Raw genomic sequence first — 21,703 nt, forward strand, 5'->3', positions numbered from 1 at the left:
TCGCACCACCGAAGAGGATTCACCATTACTAACTCATCGATATCAAACACTATACTGTCACTCTTCTGCACATAGGAAATACGGCTCAATAGCCTTTCCATCAATCCTGCATGTTAATCGAATGCAAGAAGCAGGCCCTATCGTACCAAACACACCATCCGGTACCATTCACTACCAGTGCATGCAGCGCACATGGTCATATGCCCTACCTCTTTCAGACACCTCACCCTGCCCCAGGGAGTACTCTGATACAGCAAAAAACATGCAGAACCTTGGCAAGTAGTGTTTTAAATTCCAAGCCTAGTAACAATAACATGCACACACAGGCCCGCTAGTGCAAATCTATGGGACGTTTGCAGAGCTACCTTAGTGGGTGGCACAACCAGTGCAGCAGGCCCACAGAGGAGCTTTTGAGTTACATGCCCTAGGTATATTTCTTACCCCTAGTCAAGGGACTTAATGAGAACTCAAACCAGCCAATCATGCATACGCCAATCACCAGTATGTATATGGTAAGCACCGTGCATTGGAGCTGAATAGCAGTGTCAAAAACGCTCAAAGTCCTATGCCAGCAAAGCAAGGTCCAAACAGGAGGTCAGAAGCCACAAAGGTCAGGGGAGACCATGCCAAAAGATGCCATGTCTAACACGAAGGGCCAGATGTACAAACACATTTTTCCATAGACACAGAATCTGTAAAACACTGATACATCTGGCCCTGAGCTATTTTTATAGCTTTGGGTGGCATTAAATAGCCTTAATTGTCCCTTGAACGAGTGTGAAGTTAGTAGTTGTATTAGTACTGTCTTTGGCAGTGCTGGATGGGGCAATGTGTGTTGCAAGCTGCAGTAACTTCCTGTCGGGCCCTTATATTTTCATAAATTAAGCACTTCTGGAAGCTGAGGTGTGTCTGCCAAAAGACAGCTGTCGGACAGAAATGGAGAAAGACGTGTCATTGTTGGTGAAATTGCGACCTGCATGCTTTTAAAGCATCTGAGGGCCACCGCTACTGTGGGCTGATAAATCATGTCTCTACAATGCCACCCTGCAATTCCACCCCATCCAATGGATGGTATTCAAATATCATGCTGTCGATCATCCAGTTCAACACTAGAACCCATTGCTCCACTTGCTTCAGGTTGTGGTAAAAGATAAACTCCTCCTCAGTACCCGCTACATCATCCCCTGTTCGCATCACTCCAGCCCACGCGCTAGTTTTCCTAACGCAGGCTGTGCATTAAGCTCCCAAGGCGCCTTGCCATGACGGAATCCTTTATGATTATGATGTTTGCCTCAGGTGACTTCTTGTTGCTACCTGCCCACCTTTTGTCTGGGGAGTCGAATGGGAAAGTAAAGAGACGAGGGCTGTCAGGGATGTTGGGGAGGGGCATGCTCGACATGCATTCTTGCAGCTTGCAAAAGCAATGGTAGGCTAGAATTGTGATCACGCCAAGACGTTGAGGGGGTTACACGTCCCCGCCGCCCTATTTCCTGTAGATCGCCCTTCTCTGCGCTAAACTGTGTCCGGTATTTTTGCAAACTTTCAAAAGGAGTCAAATAATTCGAAATGTATTCAGAAATGAGATACACCATGAAGTCAAATAGCAGAAAACTGCAAAAAAAAAAACAAAACGATGAGTACATAGATTTCGACACTCTAAACATCCGCAACCTTCCAGTCTCAGCCTAGGGCACTTATTTATGAGGCCTTGCACCAGTTTTGCGCCGCCGGTGTGTCACTTTTTGTGACGCACCAGCGGCGTAAAAAATGCGCCTTGTTGCGCCATATTTAAAAAGTGACGCATCTAGGTAGATGCGTCACTTTTTAAACCCCTGCGCCACATTATACCTGGTCAGGTATAATGTATGCAGAGGGGGCGTTCCCCCGCAAAAAGCCTCGTAATAGTGACGCAGTGAAATCTATGAGATTTCACTGCGTCACTTTTAAGATGCTGTTGCGTCAAAATCTTGCGCCTGCCTCACAGCAGGCGTAAGACTGACGCAAGCCCTTTCACATGGGGCTTTCCCCATGTGAAAGGATGCATTGCTGGAGTTGCGTCACTTTTGTGACACACTCCAGCAATGCGTCACTTTTGCGCTTACAGATACGTCAGAAATACTGACGTATCTGTAAGTCCTTGCGACATGATGCGTCATACATTAAATATTGACGCATCATTGGTGTCGCAAGGAGTGCGCAGTGAAAAGTGACGCATCGCTGTTTTCACGCAGCGATGCGTCACTTTTCATAAATGAGGTCCTTAGGTTTCCGGGAAAAATGACCTTTCCAAAATTCCAAGTAAAGATTTACATGGTTGTAAAGGGACCCCTGAACACTGTTCCCTGTAGTGGGGACAAAAAGGGTATAGTATCATGGCATAACACGATTCGTACAATTTTGCATCATTTGCACCAAATAACAATGCGAAAATTACATTTACACCATGAAGCTGCTGATCAGTGTTATTTTCACTGATCCGAAAGTGCATGTGACATTTTTGTATTGTTTAATGAGTGTAAAATTAAGATGTTCTACTTACTCTTTTTTGAGGGTGGGATTCCCTGGTGCTTTAAGCCTGACACCATCAGACTGACTCTCCAGAGTTATATTGCGAACAACTCGAGATTCAGATGTTCTGTCAGTTTCATCATGATCATTAATACCATTGGTTTCATGGACTGCCAAAGTCTTGTCCCAGTTACCTTCACTGTGATGGTTCGGCCTGATGTCGCCCGTCTGTTGTGCGGGCTGACTTTCTTCGCTCTGCTCATTTTTTGTGTGTTCAACTTCAAGGGATATTTTACTCACTTTCTCTTCTTCTTGGATGTGGTGTGAGCCATTCAAATATCCGCTGTCATTTTGCTCCGTGGCTGGCTTTCTGTCTGTTGATTCGTTTTCTTTAGAAGGAATTTTAGCAGCATTCTCATCATTTTGCCCGCTTCTGGGAGAATTTCCCTGTAGCTGTTTTTCATGAAGCGATAAAGTTAGAGTTTCACCTTCCTCATTTTCGACATGATTGACAATCGTGTGATCTTGCGCTGAAAGTTCTGCTTCTGCTAGAGTTAAAGCATCGTCAAATGTGCGGCTGATTTCACGCAGGCGATTCCCTGTTACTCCTAGTTGTGCGGCAGCATCTCCCAGTTCCTTAACAATTTTGGCAAGGTAATCCAGAGGTTCTGTTGGTATGGCAAAAAGACAACGTAAGCAATGATTATTTTCCAACACATGTAGCTAAATCATTGATGCACAGAAAGTAAACCTGATGCACCAAAAATAACAAATATATTTGTATTATGTGTGTTCTGCTCGGTGTTAATGACTCAACAATTTTTTTATTAATGGCTCTAAATTTGTTTATTTGAAAACAGGGTAAGAGTCTCACTTCAACGTTGGCCGAATATACGGGGCAAATAAGCAATTTTCTCACTTTTGGAAACTAGCACAAATTTAGCGCAGAACCTAACTTGTTGGTGTGGGCGCATGCTGCAATTCGGGACTCTGTGATGGGACTAAGCCAGAAGCATAGAAAGGATTAATTAACAGTCTTGAAGAAGCATTGGATATATAAATAAAAGAAAAATAATGGATAGTAAACTAAGAAAAACGCTAGAAGGAAGGGTAAGCATAAAAGCAAAGGAGGAAATATTTGAAAAAGAGAGAACAACTAGTGGAAACCTTTTAAAAAAAGAAATATAACTTATGTCCACCACGTGTAAGTCAGTAATAGCAGACAGTCGTGAATAGAATATGAAAACCCCTAAACAGATCACTTGGATGTGAGAACAGAAAGGCGTAGAACAAAAGGAATACTCCTGGGTGTAGAGACTCTTATGCAATACTCTGACGGGTCATGAAGAAGGTGGTTTCTACTATCGTTTATCCCACCGAAACGAGTTGACCAAGTCTATTACTTAATCCTACGGAACGTAGTGAATAAATTGTGATCAATAGATAAACAACTGAAACGTATTAACTCGTGCAGATGGAGTGTGTTGTGTGAAAAGTGTGTATGCAGTGTGTATCTATGATGTCGGTTGCATGTTTTCTCTACCCAGGCATGTTTGAAATTCAGTTGTAATTTATTGTGTAAAGATTTCTTGTAATATTGTAATTTTGTGGTAGAACTGTGTTTATCTTAGAACTTTTTTCTCACGATAGAAAGAAGTGAAAAACAGAAAAAGTTAAAAAGAAAAAAATTATCATTAATGACATTGGGCCATATGTATGAAGCAAATTTGCATTCGCAAAGGCCAAAATTCGCAGAATTTCGGTCTTTGCGAATGCGAATTAGGAAAATGATATGTATGAAGTTAAATCCGGTGCAAAATAAGGAATTGCAAAATTTGTGATTCCTTATTTTGCAATTGCATTTAAGGAATCGCAAATTTTGCGATTCCTTAAATGCAATGTATGAAGCCAAAATAAATTCCAAAATGCCCTTAAGCAATCGCAAATTACCACCAACTTCGAGTTGGTGGTAAATTGCGATTTCCTTTAAAAATGCACATTTCGGCATTTTTCAAAGTGCCATGTGACGCACATACATGCCCTTAGGGCTTGTACGTGGGCCACATGTGCAGCCATGCATATTTCAGGGGTGCAACAGGGTGACCTTTGGACACCCCTGCACCCTTGAAATTATTCTCAATTTGCGATTTTCAAATTGAGAATCGCAAAATTGAGAATACGTTCTCATTCATTCCTATGGGCCGCCTGGCCCATGGAAATGAATGGGAAAGTATTCCTTAATTGCGATTCGCAATTTGCGAATCGCAATTAAGGAATACTCAGCCTGATTCATTAAAGACCCGTTTTGCGAGTCTTTAATAGCGATTCATAAGGAATCGCTATTACAGGCTCGCAAAACGGGATTCATGTAGGATTCGCAAAAAAAATGCGATTCCTACATATTCCTTATTTGCGATTAGCAAATTGCTAAACTCCCTATTCATTCCTATGGGCCAAAAGGCCCATAGGAATGAATGGGGAGTATTCCCTATTTGTGATTAGCAATTAGCTAATCGCAAATAAGATAGCGATTTAAAGGGTGCCAGGGGTGTCCAAAGGACACCCTGTAGCACCCCTTAAATGCAAATTTAAACAGGTGTTGTACACACACATGTCCAAAGGACATGCGTGTGTGCAACATGCAACTTAGAAAAATGCTTTTAAAGGCATTTTTCTAAGTTTTCGCTATTTACCACGAGGTTTGACCTTGCGGTAAATAGCGGGCCGAAATTGCGAATTCGCAATTGTAAAATGGATGATGAATTGCATTTAAGGAATCTCAAATAGAGATTCCTTAAATGTAATTCCTCGCAAAATAGCGAAATCGCTATTACCGATTTTTGCATTTGGGATGATGAATCCCAAATGCAAAAATTGCGCTCGCAAAGGGCCAGATTCTGAGAATCTGGCCCTTTGCGAGCGCAATTCACCTTCATGAATCAGGCTGACTAAGAATTAAGAAAGAAATGGTCTTTGGTATTTGTCAGTACCCTTGGTGGAATCTGTATTACGGATCCTTAAAAAGTAAATGGGTCATGAGGCAGAGTTCTTATAGTATTGTTTGTTGTTTTCCCCTCTTCTCCCTGACCTAGAAATTATTTGTTTCAGAGGGGGTCCCCCTTTTATCTCTAGAACCTAACTTGTTTACCCTCCGGTTTTGTGCTTGCTATTACAACCAATTGTTGGCTGCTGGTAAAATTAATCAAGTAACGTGTAAAGAATTGTAATAACTTTTGCAAAATTCAAGCAAATATTGATGTATTATGTGGTTATTTTTTAAAGCAATAAAGAGGTGCAAAAAATCTACAGGATAACACATAAATAAGCATTTACTTAACATAGTATTGTGTACTGATATCTTGCAATGGTTTACACGATACTGCAGGTCATTTCCAATATGACTGATCAGCATTGTATACCATACATTGTCGCGCTGTGCTCTACAGAAGGACAGATTGGTATAATATATGCGATACTATACCACCTGCTGTACATTATAAGGATATTGCAATTCACAGAAGTCGTCTGAGACCACATAGAAGAATGTGGCATAGGACAGAGTTCCTTTACGAGGTCTTGGAACTCCCAGGCTGCTTGCAATATATATTTTTTTGTAAAAACAAAGGCTACTGTAAACCCATTAATACCTTGTGCCACCATAACCTTTCATCCAAAAACGTTTGCTATGTCAAATCAGTGACTGTTCTTACAAATATGAAGAGTGGCTTGCAAAAAAAACATGTTGCAATCAATAGGTCCTTTCTGCTAATGACACTGCTAATAAATAGCTTTGAAGAGCGAAAAAACGGTCTCTGGTTTTCATTGTTTAAACAACAGAAGTAATTTGCTCTGTGACCTGCCTTTCACGCTGTCTTCTGGCTCTGACAGAGTCATGTTTGTGTCAACTAAACTTAAGTGTAGTAGATTTGTTACAATTAAACACGTATATCAATTTCTAACTACGTTTCTAGTTTTGTCATAACTAGACTGTAATTAGAAAGTTAGAGACAGATTTATGCAGGGACGGGTGGCACCCATTTGCAATATTTGAATACGTGGAATGGGACCAAATCAAATTCTCACACGTTCCACAGGTCATGTTTTCTAATTTGCATGGGCATACTACATGCACATGGGAGAATGGTTTCCCCATGGTCTTTATGCTGCTGACAAAAGTACGTTCAACAGTAAACACTCTCCCAGGGAACACCCGATGGGCCCAATTCACAACGATTTTTCTATGAGTTTTTCTGACTTACTTTTGTACTACTCCTGGCTTTCTCCTGAGCAACAGGAGTAAGCTTAATTTATTTTCAGAGTAAGTCACAGGGAAGTATTTTCGAATCCATCCCTAAATGTGTGCCACTCAAATGTGGAAGCCATTCAGTGCAATAGCTGTGCTGGTGTTTGTGTGTGGCCAATAAATGTTGTATACGGCCTTGGCTCACCACACTCTTCCCCTACAAGCAGATGTAGGTGTTGTAACTCCAATCAAAGACCACAGGTCCAGTAAGAGCTACTAGGCTCAACAGTGATAGTTGTGGAAATTTACTCCCGATGTCCTGGGGTCCAGCCTACTATGGGATCCGAGAAGCTCGGCCAAGTACCCTTTTTGCACTTGACTCTCAGTGGTACTGCGGGTCAAGCATACTAAGGTTTCTCAAGCAGAATGTAGGTGAAGGGTGAACACAGGTTCACAGCTCAAAATACATCGATCAACACAATAAATGATTGCCAATTCTAATACTTACTTTTATGTAAAAGGTGGTATCCCACAAATATTATACAGTCTTCATTAAACCTGGGCGGAGTTAGTGGATTCCTTCCATGCGGAACTCAGCGAAGTGGAAATAAACTGCCTTGCTATACGGAGCGCTGCAAGTGGTGGAGTGTGTTAGATAAAATGCTGTTTGCAGAGATTTGTTCACACTGTGCAATAATCACGAACTGCACCATGCAGAGAACACGGAGGTGCTGCGTCCTTTCTGCTGCTTGAGTAAATTTTTTACTTGAGCAGCAGCTTTTTTATCACAAACAGGTGGTTTCTCAATGCGAGTGGCCGCCTGAACTGTTTTTGTGAAACTGAATCCACTTTCTTGCTGTTGCTACTTTCCTGGCTTCTTAGCCCCCTGGGACCAACGCAGCACCTCGCCGGACCCGCTTCGCGGGTCCCGCAGCGCGGCTTCAATCGCGGGAGCTGCTGCCAGAGTGGGGTTTGTTGTTGGGGGCGTGTAGCGGATCTCGGCAGGGCTGCGAGCTAAAGGCAGGGACTCCGTGGACCAGGAGTCCCTGCATGCCTGATCTCCTTCACCTGGGCTGCTCTCCCTGCCGGCCCCGCCCCCCTGTCCACGGAGATAAACGTGAGCAGTTGGACTTTGCTGGTGGGACCGCCTGAACTGTTTTTGTGAAACAGAATCCACTTACTTGCTGTTGCTACTTTCCTGGCTTCTTAGCCCCCTGGAGCCAACGCAGCATCTCGCCAGACCCGCTTCGCGGGTCCTGCAGCGCGGCTTCAATCGCGGGAGCTGCTGCCAGAGTGGGGTTTGTTGTTGGGGGCGTGTAGCGGATCTCGGCAGGGCTGCGAGCTAAAGGCAGGGACTCCGTGGACCAGGAGTCCCTGCGTGCCTGATCTCCTTCACCTGGGCTGCTCTCCCTGCCGGCCCCGCCCACCTGTCAATCACCTCTCTTGTTTGTTGGAGAAGCCCGGGACAAGGGCGGGACCGTCTGTGGCCGTCCGGGGCTGAAGGAGGCCGGGCTGGGCCTCCCTGCTCACATCTACTGGACTGGTACTCCGCTTCAGTAACAGTGTGATTTGTAAGATGTTTTTGTAATTTAAAGTGCTCCATCGTTTTCTTGAAGGCGTAGGAGGTTTTACACTATGTCTTCTTCTTCAAGCACTCCCACTTTGTTGCCTCCCTTGAATGAGGCAGGGGCAGCCATTATGGGTCCCCTGGACACCTACTTTAAGCGAATACCTCAAGACATTGATAAAGAAATTGCCCTGGCGGAAAGACGTGCCGAACGTAGGTTATCCATTGAACTCTTGAAAAACTCTGTTGACAAACGTCCTTCACAAAGTTTTCCAGCATTGGTTACCACTTTATCATCTATTACACTGCCAGCTGCATCGGAAACTCCCTATCCCTTTCCTCCAATTATAGAGCCACCGGTTGTCTTGTCTTCGGAATCCGAAACTTCTACTTTGCCTGCAATCTCTCCGAGTACCCCCATTGATCCACCTATTGATCAGTTATGCATGACTCAACCTAGTGTCTTAATTCATGTAGTACAATCTAAACCCTGTCCTAAAAGGAAGAGGAGTGCAGTTCCAAAGAAATGTTATGTTCCAAAACCCCCGAAAAAAATTAGAAAAGTAGGAATATGCACACGATCCCGGGATCCTACTGGGAGTAGTCCTACTGGGCCACCAATGGGAGAGGGGGAAGTTGTCCCACTAAGTCCAGACCCCATAGTGATAGCATCGCCCGAGACACTACCGTCCATTCCGCCACTGTTCCTGGAGTTGGAAAGACTAATACGGTCCCTTCTGATTCCCATTGAGGACCGAGTTAAAAAACTAGCAGACCAGTTAGATCACTTTGAGCAGGCTAGTCTGGATAATTTTTTCTCCACAAAATCACTAATTAAGTCCTATTTAAGGACGGGAGAGAGTAGGAACCTCCAGCAACCTGCTGGGCAGGATGAAAGTGTTCCCACGGTTGAATTCCATTCCCCCGTGGTTAGCACCGTAATCGGGCCACAGGGAAAGGGACAAAGCCGCAAGACTAACACCGAACTGCCAGTTATCTTAGGTAGTAGCAATGGGGGGAAAACTAAGCTCCCTGACACTGTGGTTAAAGGTAGTAAAGAGTGTCCCAAAAATGTCACCCCTCTAAGTAATGGTACTCAACATCCACCAAGCACCCTGAAACCCTGTCAAGGTCTTGTAGCTGGTGGTAACAGCAGCTCTAGAAAAAGCAATGCTGTATTGAATAGCTCCCAGGCTTCCCAGGCTCCAAAAAATGTTGGTCTTGTAGCTGGTGGTAAGGACGGCTCCAGAAAAAGCAATGCTGTACTGAATAACTCCCAGGCTTCTCAGGTTCCACAAAATGTTCCAACATCCCGCCCTGCTGTTCCAAACAAAAGCCGCCCCACACTTCTTGTGTCAAAGCCTCCCCCTAGGATACCCCTCATAAATCTTACCCCGGATTCTTACCCTTATGTGGTTGTCCTTACCAATGTTCCACCTTTATTGGTAGGCCAAAGAGAAACCTTCCAGATATTAAAAAACAAGGTCATGCACTGGTTAAGGGCTAATAGACCATTGCCCGGTGAAGTTGATGGTTTGATTATCGGGGTAAGACGGGCCAATTGGATAGGTTGTACTCCTAAAAACTTGGGGGTGGGGGGAGTGTATTATAATTAATTTTCAAGATCCAAGGGTGGTAGGTTGGATCACGAGGCAGGGCTGGGGCACTAGCAGTGGTGGGATTGGTATTGTGGATCTTACCTTTTTCTATCCAAGACCAATTGGTGCCCAATTTGGTGTGAATGGTGATCTAGGCAGTTCTAGTTATCAATCACTGACAGGGATCACCCCCTTCACTGTGCCTTTGTTACGACCTAACTTCTACAATGGTCAAACCTACAATTCCTATGATGGGATGAAAAATTCGGGGTGGGGTTGTTGACGAAAGTCGGGTGATTCCCTGAATATCGGGGGAGGTGTGACATGGGGGGACTTATGTGGGAATTCTGTGGTGTCTATTTTGGATACAACAGTGTACCCAAAAGAAGTGATCAGTGGTGGGAAGATTGTGAATTGGAGGGGAGACAGTGGGGGGTGTATGCAAAGCTTGGGGGGTGATGAATCGTTCATAACAAGTACTACTGATACCCGGGAAACTGACGCTAATTTTGTGGACATTGTTGTAGATCAGGAAGGGAACATTGAGAGTCTGAATAACCTTTCATCCACGTTAGCTCTTGAGGTGGGAATAAGAGATGGCCCTAGCCCGGGGAAGTTTTTTTCGTGGAATATTGCGGGGCTAGGTAATAGGCTATTGTCCCAAAATTGGATAGATTTTGTCAAGGGGTTTGAAGTGTGTCTATTCCAGGAGACATGGGCTTGCGATCCCATCTTCCTCCCAGGCTACTTAAATTTTTCCATTCCAACGAATAGAGGTGCCAGGGGTCGACCTATGGCAGGTTTAACAGTTTGGCTTAAGCAAGGTCTACAAATTAAAGTGAAAGTGCTGGACCTGGGTTGTAAGGATATCCAATTGCTAAGAATGGCATCGGGTAAGTGGGGTGCGGTAGACATATATAACATTTATGCTAGGGGTACCAACACCGGGAGCTCCCCCACCCTAGAGGCCCTGTCCACTTTCCTCGAATCACAGTCCCTGGGAAATAGAGTGGTAGTGGCTGGTGATCCTAATAGGACCTTCGAACCGTTGGATAACACGGAAAATCCATTAGGGCAAGAGGAAGACATCCAATGGGGTGTCCCGACTCTAAACCTGGTTCTGGTCAAACGGTGGACCAAGGATATATTGCGATTAAATGCAATGTGCCTGGAATATGGGTTGAGGGCCCTAAATGGAAGGACTAAGGGTGACCAGGAAGGTGTTTGTACATTTGACAATGGTCATAACAAAAGTAGAATAGACTATGTCATTTGTAGCCTCAATTTATGGCAGGGGGTATGCGACATGGAAATAGAGGGTAGATTGGAAAGTGATCACAATCCCCTCTGTCTCACCCACAATTGGTGGACGCCCATGCCAGGCAATTCTCAACCTCGTGGTGGAGTACTACCTGTTATGGCCAATGACATGCGTAGACTTAAATGGCCAAGTGTGCTGGCGAATGCAGTGTCTATGGACTATATAAGTTCAGAGGTGGACACTGCAATCGCCGCTATGGAGGTAGTAAGCCCCGTAATTCCTGGGTCCAGCGTTACCTCAGACATACATGACAAGTTTTTCTCCCTTTTAAAACCACATTTCATGAGACCGTTCAAGGCAAATAGGAAAGTCCCACCCAAACCGGCTAGGTGGTTCAATAAGCAGTGTAGGGCAGCCAGATTAGAATTGGGTAGAGCAATTAGAAGCAGGGACAGGGTTATGATTGGTGCAGCCAAGAAGCACTACAATGTTAGTGTTCGCCTGGCTAAGAAAAAATGGGATGAAGAGTACTGGGATGAATTGTTGGAGGCCTCAGGAGCAAGGGATTCCAGGCTTTTCTGGAAAAATGTGAAGTGGGGTAGAGGCGGGACCGCAAATAAACCAGATAACAATGTTGATGAGGCATCCTGGGTGGAGTATTTTAAAGCCCAGTATGCAGAGATTAGGGGAGTCGTGGCTCCAGAAGCAATTCCAGTTGTATTTTGTACTGAAAGTTTGTTTTCCACTCTATTTGTTCCTTACAAGGGGGTAGGGCACCGGGTTTATATGGGATACCCTCCGACGTATTTAAAAATGATAAAGTACGGTGGGCCAGGTATGTGACCCTACTGGGAAATGCCATTGCAAAAGGGGTTGCAATCCCGGAAATATGGAAGGGAGCAATAATCATACCCATCTATAAGAAAGGTGATCGATCACTCCCGGCCAATTATAGGCCAATAAGTTTGATTGCCACTGTCCAAAAAGTGGTAGGGAAGATGGTGGTAAACAAACTGATGGATTGGGTAGAGGAGAACAATGCTCTGTCCCCTTACCAGGCAGGTTTCAGGCGGGCAACCAGCACGGTAGACCAGATATTCCGTTTCACTATGTTGCGGTGGGGGACGGTGCTGCTTGGCGATGGCTGCCTATATGTCGCCTTTGTCGACTTGCGGGCTGCCTTCGACCTGGTCCCAAGGAGTAAGCTTTGGACAGTTTTGAACAGAATAGGGGTCCCGCCCGAGTTTCTCACTTTGATCATGAGGCTGCACGAGTGCAACTTTGCCAAAATCCAGTGGGGGTTGAATGGGGAATCCACTGTCGACTTCCCAGTCGAACGGGGGGTACGACAGGGATGTGCAATGGCACCCTTGCTCTTTTCCCTATTTATTAATGGAATTGTGGGTAGGATGCTGGACGCAAGTGTGGATGCACCTTCGCTAGCGGGCATCAGGGTCCCGATCCTGATGTTCGCTGAAGATACTCAAATTGTGTCCAAAACTCCGGCTGGATTACAGCGTGCCCTAAATATATTTGATGTTTTCTGTGGGGAGCATGGCCTTGAAGTTAACGTTGGTAAGACAAAGCTGATGGCTTTTTCCCAAAGGCGTGGACCTCGACCAAGGATATTTCTGAACAACATTGAGCTCGAGGTAGTTAGTGTCTTTACCTATCTTGGGGTTGAGATATCTAGTAAGCCAGGTTGGTCCCACCACATAGAAAAGGCGGTACTGAGGCATCAGCAGATCTCGGGGGCACTTTGGGTGGAGCAAACAAAATCAAAAACCAAGCCTATAAAACCGGTTCTTCTCGTCTATGATGCCAAAGCTATAGGGTCAGCCCTATATGGGGCAGAAGTGTGGGGTTTTGAGAGGCTCCTTACTTTACAAACATCAGAGAATAGGTTTTTAAGGGGAATTACGGGTCTCCCCCAGAGTGCGCCATTTATCCCGCTCGGTCTTGATCTAGGGAGGAGATCTGTTAGCGACCGAGCTTGACTGAGGCCTATTCTCTATAGGAGACGGCTATGGACCACCCCAGAGATTCGACATTATGCAGACGGGTTTCTAGCCCTAATTCAATCAGACACCTTTCATAAAATACCATGGTTGAAGAAACTCAGGGTTGTTCTGGGTGAGCTCGGCCTCCCTAATCTCTGGGATAATCCATCTGGGGAAGTATTCCCAAGTAAAAACACCATTAAGACCCTTTATTGGGACTACATTGAAGAAAGACTCTGGAGAAGTACAAAATTTGAAACAATTGGGGGGAGATTTTTGGAAATTAAAATGAGACCTGTGTTAGAACAATATTGGGACAGTATTACTGTCCCAATGGACAGGAAGTTATTTTTCCAGTTAAGGTCTGGTTCCCTTCCCTTGAGATCCCTGACGGGTTGATGGCGGAGCTCGAATACCTCATGCTGCCCTGTGTGTGGTGCAACTAATGAAAGCATAGGCCACTTTTTATGAGGCCTATGCTATCCCCAGTTTGTCGAAACCTTGGGGCATCTAGTGGTGTTGAGGGGCTAAGAATCATCTGTACTTCCACTGACATGCCCATTGTTCTGGGAACAGCAAAGTATTTGGGGTGGGCATGGTCCATCAGGCGGAGGGCTATATCTGTTAATACAATTTTATATTGTTATACAACTTTTTTATTGTTAAAGCTTGCACAACTGTTTTAAATGTATTTTCATGTATGAAACACGGATTTTTACTAACATGTATTTTTAAATGTATGTTTGTGCTTTTATGAGTATATATCTCGAATAAAGCTTTTCAACAACAGCATACGCCACCATTCGCCATGAGAAATCTGACCACCCATGTTGAGAAATCTTGCCAGGAGGTTGATTCTCCACACTCGCCAACTTGATGTTGACGATCGCGAATGAGGAAAAATCTCACAGGGAGGTGGATTTTCCTCGCTCGCACTCACCAACTTGAAGTTGATGAGCGCAAGTGAGGAAAATAAATTCGTTTTTCAGAACTCTGCGGGCTCCGCGTATTGCAGAGTGCTGAAAACTTCACAAACTCCAATAGGGGAGCAGAGTTCACTGCCCAGGCTTAGTCTTCATGTAGCATTATTGCTAGCATTAGCTGATACAGCTCTCGAGTTCCACTTCCCAGTGTATGGACCGTGTTGAGGGAAATGGCCATCACTTACCTGGTTATCCACCAGATATTTTGCCTTTGCTGCCCTATTTGTACAGAACCCATTTTTGTTGGCAATAGGACTCTGTGCAATTTACTCCTTTCCATCAATGTTAAAGTGCTTGTGTTATTTCTTTTTAACATGTCAAAATTAGAATATACCCAATTGGCCCCTGAAATTAGTATATAAGTCCCTAGTATATGGTTGTATATGTACCTATGGCCTTTAAATGAATTACTACTAGCAGGCTACAGCCATTTTGCCAACCACTGTAGTAGCCCTGTAGAACATTTCTCAGGACTGCCATTGTAACCTGTAGCATCTTATCATCCTGAGGAAAATAAAACTTTTACTGTTGTGAACCCTAGGACACCCCCGCGCCGCACGGCCACCAGCTGCTGCGTGTGCCTTCCCTGCCTGACTGCCTCGCTGCCGCCGCGTGACCACGCCCCCTTCCTTCGAGCGGCGTGGTCCGTGCTCGCCTGTCCTGCCCCTGTTGTTTTTGCCGTTTTAGTATTGTTATTTTGTATTTCTGTTTTGCCTGTTTTTCCAGTTACTCGTAATTTCCTTCCTGTTTGCCTATTTTCTGCCCTTCATCCTCCCTCCCCGCTTCCCGCCACCGCCGCTAACCCCGCCCCTTCTTTCCTTCTGTACCCTCCCCGCTCCGGCCTTCCCAGCTGCTCCGCCCCCCGCGCACTTGGCCATATATGGCGACCGTGCGACGCAGGTGAGTGTGACCTAGTTCTAGGACACCCCCGCACCGCACGGCCACCAGCTGCTGCGTGTGCCTTCCCTGCCTGACTGCCTCGCTGCCGCCGCGTGACCACGCCCCTTCCTTCGAGCGGCGTGGTCCGTGCTCGCCTGTCCTGCCCCTGTTGTTTTTGCCGTTTTAGTATTGTTATTTTGTCTTTCTGTTTTGCCTGTTTTTCCAGTTACTCGTAATTTCCTTCCTGTTTGCCTATTTTCTGCCCTTCATCCTCCCTCCCCGCTTCCCGCCACCGCCGCTAACCCCGCCCCTTCTTTCCTTCTGTACCCTCCCCGCTCCCGCCTCCCAGCTGCTCCGCCCCCGCGCACTTCGCCATATATGGCGACCGTGGGAACGCGCAGCGGTCACGCGCAGTGGGCGCGCCGATTGTGCGCCGAAGGCGCGCCAAAGGTAAGCCCGTCTACGCCCGTCCCCACCTGGACCGCGCCCAGTGCCAGGACCCCTGGCCCACGAGGACCCCGGCCGACCCGCCTGACGTACACCGCCGCCACCCTCATCGCACTCAACACCGGCCGAACCCCAGGATGCTACCGAGCCACCCCACGACGCTCCCACGGACCCTTCAGCTGCCACGCCTGCAAGTTCACCTGCATCCGGACCTGCCCGCCACCAGCACCTGCCAAGCCGAACACCAGCAGCATCCACCTCAAGTGCATCTTCCTCAACACCCGCTCCGTCCACAGACACGCCATCGAACTCTGGAACCTCCTAGACACCACAGCCCCGGACGTTGCCTTCCTCACGGAGACCTGGCTGAACGCCTCTTCAGCGCCCGACATCGCCATCGCCATCCCTGAGGTCTACAAGATCACCCGGAGGGACCGCTCCGCCAACCAGATGGGAGGAGGCATCGCCATCATCCACAGGAACACCATCCGGATCACGACCAGCACCGACAACACCCTTACCACCGCCGAACACCTGCACTTCCAGATCCACACCGACCCGAAGACCACCCTCAGAGGCACCCTGATCTACCGACCTCCGGGACCACGCACTCAATTCAGCGAGGACATCGCCGACTTCGTCAGCCCGCATGCCCTCCCCTCCGCTGACTACATCCTCCTGGGGGACCTCAACTTCCACCTGGAGAACAACAACGACCGCAACACCAGCACCCTGCTCGACAACCTCGCCAATCTTGGACTCAAGCAGCTGGTGTCCACCCCCACCCACCTCGCCAGACACACACTCGACGCCGTCTTCTCATCCAGCACAGACATCGCCTTCAGCCACGCCACAGAACTTCAATGGACGGACCACAGCTGTGTCCACTTCACCTTCAAAAGAACGACGACCCACCACCACCAGCAACAGGTTGCCCGCAGAAGCTGGAACAAGATCACAGCCGACCAGCTCGCCACCTCCCTGAGCCAGCACCCTCCTGCCAGCTCAGCGAACCCCAGCCAGGCCGCCGACAACCTCACGAAGTGGATCAGCAACTGCGCAGACGAACTCGCCCCACTGAGGACCCCGCCCAGCAGACCCGGCAGCAAGAAAGCCCCATGGTTCACCGACGAACTCAAGAGCTCCAAGAAGAACTGCCGAGCCCTCGAGAAAATCTGGAGAAGGGAACCAACACCGGACAACATGACCACCTTCAAGCTTGCCACCCGGAAGCACCACCAGCTGATCCGCGCCGCCAAGAAAACTGCATTCAAGGACCGGCTGGACAACAACGCACACAACTGCAAGAAACTCTTCAAAATCGTGAAAGACTATCCAACCCCAGCGCAGGAAACAACGACATCACCCCATCGCAAGACCTCTGCAACTCCCTCGCCTCCTACTTCCACAACAAGATCGCGGACATACACAACAGCTTCAGCACCCAACCAACGCACACCACGACCGAACCACCGCCCACCACCACCACCCTCCGCGCCTGGACTCCGATCAGCACCGAAGACACCGTCCACATGATGAACTCCGTCCACTCCGGATCTCCGACCGACCCCTGCCCTCACCACGTCTTCAAAAAGGCCGACGCTGTCATCGCACCCCACCTGCGGGACATCATCAACACCTCCTTCGACACCGCCACCTTCCCTGAGAGCTGGAAGCACGCCGAACTCAGCGCTCTACTCAAGAAACCCACAGCGGACCCCACCGAATTCAAGAATTACCGCCCCATCTCGCTCCGCACGTTTCCAGCCAAAGTCATCGAGAAGACCGTCAACAAGCAGCTGGCCGCCCTCCTCGAGACGAACGGATCCCTCGACCCCTCTCAGTCTGGCTTCCGAGCCAACCACAGCACCGAGACCGCCCTCATCGCTGCCACCGACGACATCCGAGCCCTGATGGACAACGGAGACACAGCGGCCCTCATCCTCCTAGACCTCTCCGCGGCATTCGACACTGTCTGCCACCGCACCCTAGTACAGCGCCTCAGCAACGTCGGAATCCAGGAGAAGGCACTGGAATGGATCATCTCCTTCCTCGACGGAAGAACACAGAGAGTCCGCCTACCCCCGTACAAGTCAGAGGCCTCCGAAGTCATCTGCGGCGTCCCTCAAGGATCCTCGCTGAGCCCCACCCTCTTCAACGTCTACATGAGCCCCATCGCGGCTATCGCACGCCAACACAACCTCAACATAATCTCCTACGCCGACGACACCCAGCTGATCCTCTCCCTGACCAACGACCCCGCCGCCGCCAGAGCCAATCTGCACGAAGGGATGAAAGATGTAGCCGAGTGGATGACGACCAGCCGCCTGAAACTGAACTCAGACAAGACGGAGGTCCTCATCCTGGGCTCTTCCCCCTCCGCCTGGGACGACTCCTGGTGGCCTCCCGCCCTGGGCACCGCACCCAAACCGACAGACCACGCACGCAACCTGGGCTTCATCCTGGACTCCTCCCTCTCCATGACCAGGCAAGTCAACGCCGTCTCCTCGGCGTGCTTCAACATCCTACGCATGCTACGGAAGATCTTCTGGTGGATCCCCACCGAGACCAGGAAGACCGTCACCCAGGCCCTCGTCACCAGTCGACTGGACTACGGCAACGCCCTCTACGCCGGTACCACCACCAAGCTCCAGAAGAGACTCCAGCGGATCCAGAACGCCTCAGCCAGACTCATCCTTGACATCCCACGAACCAGCCACATCTCCGGACATCTGAGAGACCTACATTGGCTCCCCGTCAACAAAAAAATCACCTTCCGCCTCCTCACCCACGCACACAAAGCCCTACACGACCAAGGCCCGAGCTACCTCAACAACCGAATCAACTTCTACGCTCCCAAACGCCACCTCCGATCAGCCAACCACGCCCTCGCAGCCGTCCCCCGCATCCGAAGAGCGACAACAGGAGGAAGGTCCTTCTCCTACCTGGCCGCCAAGACCTGGAACTCCCTCCCGACCGACCTGCGCCTGACCCAAGACCACCTCTCCTTCAGGAAGAAGCTGAAGACCTGGCTGTTCGAGCAGTAACGGCACCCCTCCTCCCCCCAGCGCCTTGAGACCCTACGGGTAAGTAGTGCGCTCTATAAAGGTCTTTGATTGATTGAATATAGGCCTAGGTAGTTGCACGACCCTTTACCTACATCTGTCCTACCATTGTTCTACATACCAGCTCTAGCACTGACCTTTTACCTAGTTAGATGCTATATAAATTACTGTGTGGTGTTCTCCAAGGTCTATGTTCAATTATTATGCATGAGGATTCTTAGTTTCACAGCAGAATTACCATCTTCTGCATAGTAACAACGTATAAGGTGACCACTATCGTCATCCTTGCCCGACATGCCGATAGTACACTTCTACGTAGAACCCCTGAGGGTAAAGTTTGGGTATATAAGCACTACATCTTTGCTAGGCAAACCAGGGGAAAAAAGACTTCCATGCTGACACCCTAACACGATGACACAAGACGCTGAGGTCCCTGCACGCAGACACCACAGCATGCAGTGGTCAGTTATTCCTCGCGGGGTGTCCATCTCGAGACCAAGACAGGGTCCTTCGCTCTCCCACATCAGGTAATGGAGTTGGCTTTATCCTAAGGGGATTCTTGGCTAGACCCCCTTCGCTGCGGGGGGTAATTCCCCCGCTATTCTAGGGGGTGGGGGGTGCACACAGCGCCCCCATGCTCATGATGAGCATAACCGCAGTTTGGGATTGTAAAGAAAAATTATACAAAGTCTCATTGGAATAGGAATTTCAAATACAACCTATTGGTTTAGTCTGATTTGAATTACTATTTTCAAAATTCCACTTTTCAGAAAGTTAGCATTTCTTGCCTAAGCCAAATGTGATTTTCTCCTCATGTCCAGGGTAACCTGACTGATAATGGCTCTCCTGTGGTATGACAGTGGACAAAAGGCCTGGGTGTGGAGCGGTGAGAACCTTCCTAACAGAATGGCTTGGGGAAGAGCTACGTCCCTGCACTGATTGCACTTCAAACGGTAGTCTGGTGGCTGTACCCAATCATTCCTCACTTCAGAAGAAGTGTACCCTGTCACTGGCAGATGCAGCTCACACCTAGGCCTGCCTGGGATTTGCATAACCATCCAGAGTGGAGCTAAAACCCGGAGAAAGGGAAGCTATGTTCAGAGTTAGGCAAAGGGGTGCTCCCCACCAACAGGCTAGCACTGGGTATATATTTGGCATTCCCAAAACCTGATATCAGAACACAGTTGAACCTGTGAAGACTCAGAACAAGGACTGCCATGCTGTCAGAAGTCTGAAGGAAGGATGGGCCTGCTTACCTTGAGCCAGGACCCCGGAGGTGACTCCAAGGGTCAGTTGGTTGACCTCCTGTTCCGGCACAGGTTCACAGCAAGCCTTTCCTGCTTATTAGCTGACCAGACCCAACTGGACCTGACCTTGGCCCCACTGCTGGCATATGTGGGAGTGAGCCCTGACCCCAAGTGCTGTCCTCAAGTTCCTGAACCCTTAACTGGAGTCAGCGTGCATTTCTCTCTGCTGAACAGATGGTTTTATTACATTTGCGAGTGCAACGTAGTTCTCCACAAGGACTTCACCAGATCTGACACCGAACAACATAGAGCCATGAAGAGCAGCACAGCTTTCAACCGAAAGCCCGGCCAGATCTAACACCACATGACCTCCAAGTGCTGCAGAGCCTCACAGAGCAGCATGTAACAATGTTGACTTTAAATTTATGTTTACTGTACATAGTTTGGCTTTGTGCTTGTGTTTTCCTTTGAGTGACTCCATGGAGCTTCTCCATGGTGTTAGAATGTTAAAGTGAGCTGAGGTCAGTTGCACCTTACTGCAGAGCCTTGATGGATGGGATCTTCATTTCTTCTTATTAAATCCAACTTTTCTCCAATCAAATTCTTTCTTATGATTTTCTTGAAAGAGTCATTTACACTGGCGACGAGGACTGGATCAACAAGTTGGATGTTATTCCTTTATAGAGAAGCTGAAGTGAAATTTTTTCTTTTATATTTGCTTGAGAAATTTCCAAGGATTAAAGAAGATCTCAACATCTATAAGTGTCAACTTCAACTGCACTCTTATTGTAAGTGATTGCTTACTTTTACCTGGAGTCACAATTTCTTTATTTTGATAAACCTAATGCATTCGCCACATTTCTCGACCTTAAATTTAAAAGGTTACTTGGAGGGTTGGGAAAAATCGATGTGGGCTTTATGTGGTCCTGGAAACTTTGTTGGGAGCTTATATTATTTACTATTTACTATTATAGCTGGTAAATGTGCTCACAAAGTAAGGATTCACAAGGTTTACTTTTGAAGTGACTCCTGGACAACAACTTATATGTACAATTGATACTTGTATAGCACACTACTCACCCGTAAGGGTCTCAAGGAGCTAGTATGAATACCGCTGTGGAACCCATCCTGTCTTTCACTGTGAGGCATCCACTCCTGGGCCTCCCAAGGTGGAGGCCAGGCATCTTTAGCGTTGTGGGGGCCGTTGTGGAGATTCAGCAAGCTATTGCCCAGAGTTGCAGAGTGGGACTCCATGTTTGGAATAGGCACCGAGGCGAGAATTATCAGGTCTGTGGAATTTTTGAGCACAAGACCCGCAGAGGCGGGGAATTGAACCCTGGTCCCGGGCTAAACCTCTGCATCAGGGTCTGCCGACCTAATCATTGAGCCACACTTCTCCACTTTGACCTGGACCTCCTATATCACTCACACATCACACCACACCTCAGGAATCTTTGCTGTCTCCCCATTCAAAAGCGCAGGCAATTCACACTTCTCATGTACAATAACAAATCCCTATACAACACAGAACAAGAATACCTGAACAGCCACATACACTTTCACCAACCCACCGGTGACTAATTCTCCTACATGGCACCCAAGGCATAGAACGACTCCCCTCCATACATCAGAGCCTCCTACTCACTTCTTGAGTTCCACATAAAGCTGAATACATGGCTCTTCATATAAGTACCATGGGAACATATTCCTACACGTCTGCCCAAGCTCCTGTATACCCTCTCCGGTGATTAGTATGCTCTACAAATCAGCATAACTTAACAATTCGACTTTGTAAAATAAACTCCTTGCCAGGCTTAAAATTCCCTTTTTATTAGATATATGTCACTGCTACGGTAGACTCTAAACAGCCCATGGGGCAAGGTGTATTGTATTTAAAAAGGTGGG

The 21,703-nt window shown here is 47.6% G+C and overlaps 1 protein-coding gene across 1 annotated transcript in view; it reads right to left on the reverse strand.

Moving 5' to 3' along the window:
• Positions 1-21,703, reverse strand: part of DTHD1 (death domain containing 1) — a 468,974-nt gene that overhangs the window by 409,352 nt on the left and 37,919 nt on the right. Inside the window, exon 2 of the mRNA XM_086964002.1 lies at positions 2,540-3,176. Coding sequence (XP_086820128.1) covers positions 2,540-3,176 — 637 coding nt within the window. The remainder of the gene's footprint in view (positions 1-2,539; positions 3,177-21,703) is intronic.

This window comes from Lissotriton vulgaris, chromosome 3_2 (assembly GCF_964263255.1).
Source record: "Lissotriton vulgaris chromosome 3_2, aLisVul1.2, whole genome shotgun sequence".
In the NCBI taxonomy this organism is placed as follows: domain Eukaryota; kingdom Metazoa; phylum Chordata; class Amphibia; order Caudata; family Salamandridae; genus Lissotriton; species Lissotriton vulgaris.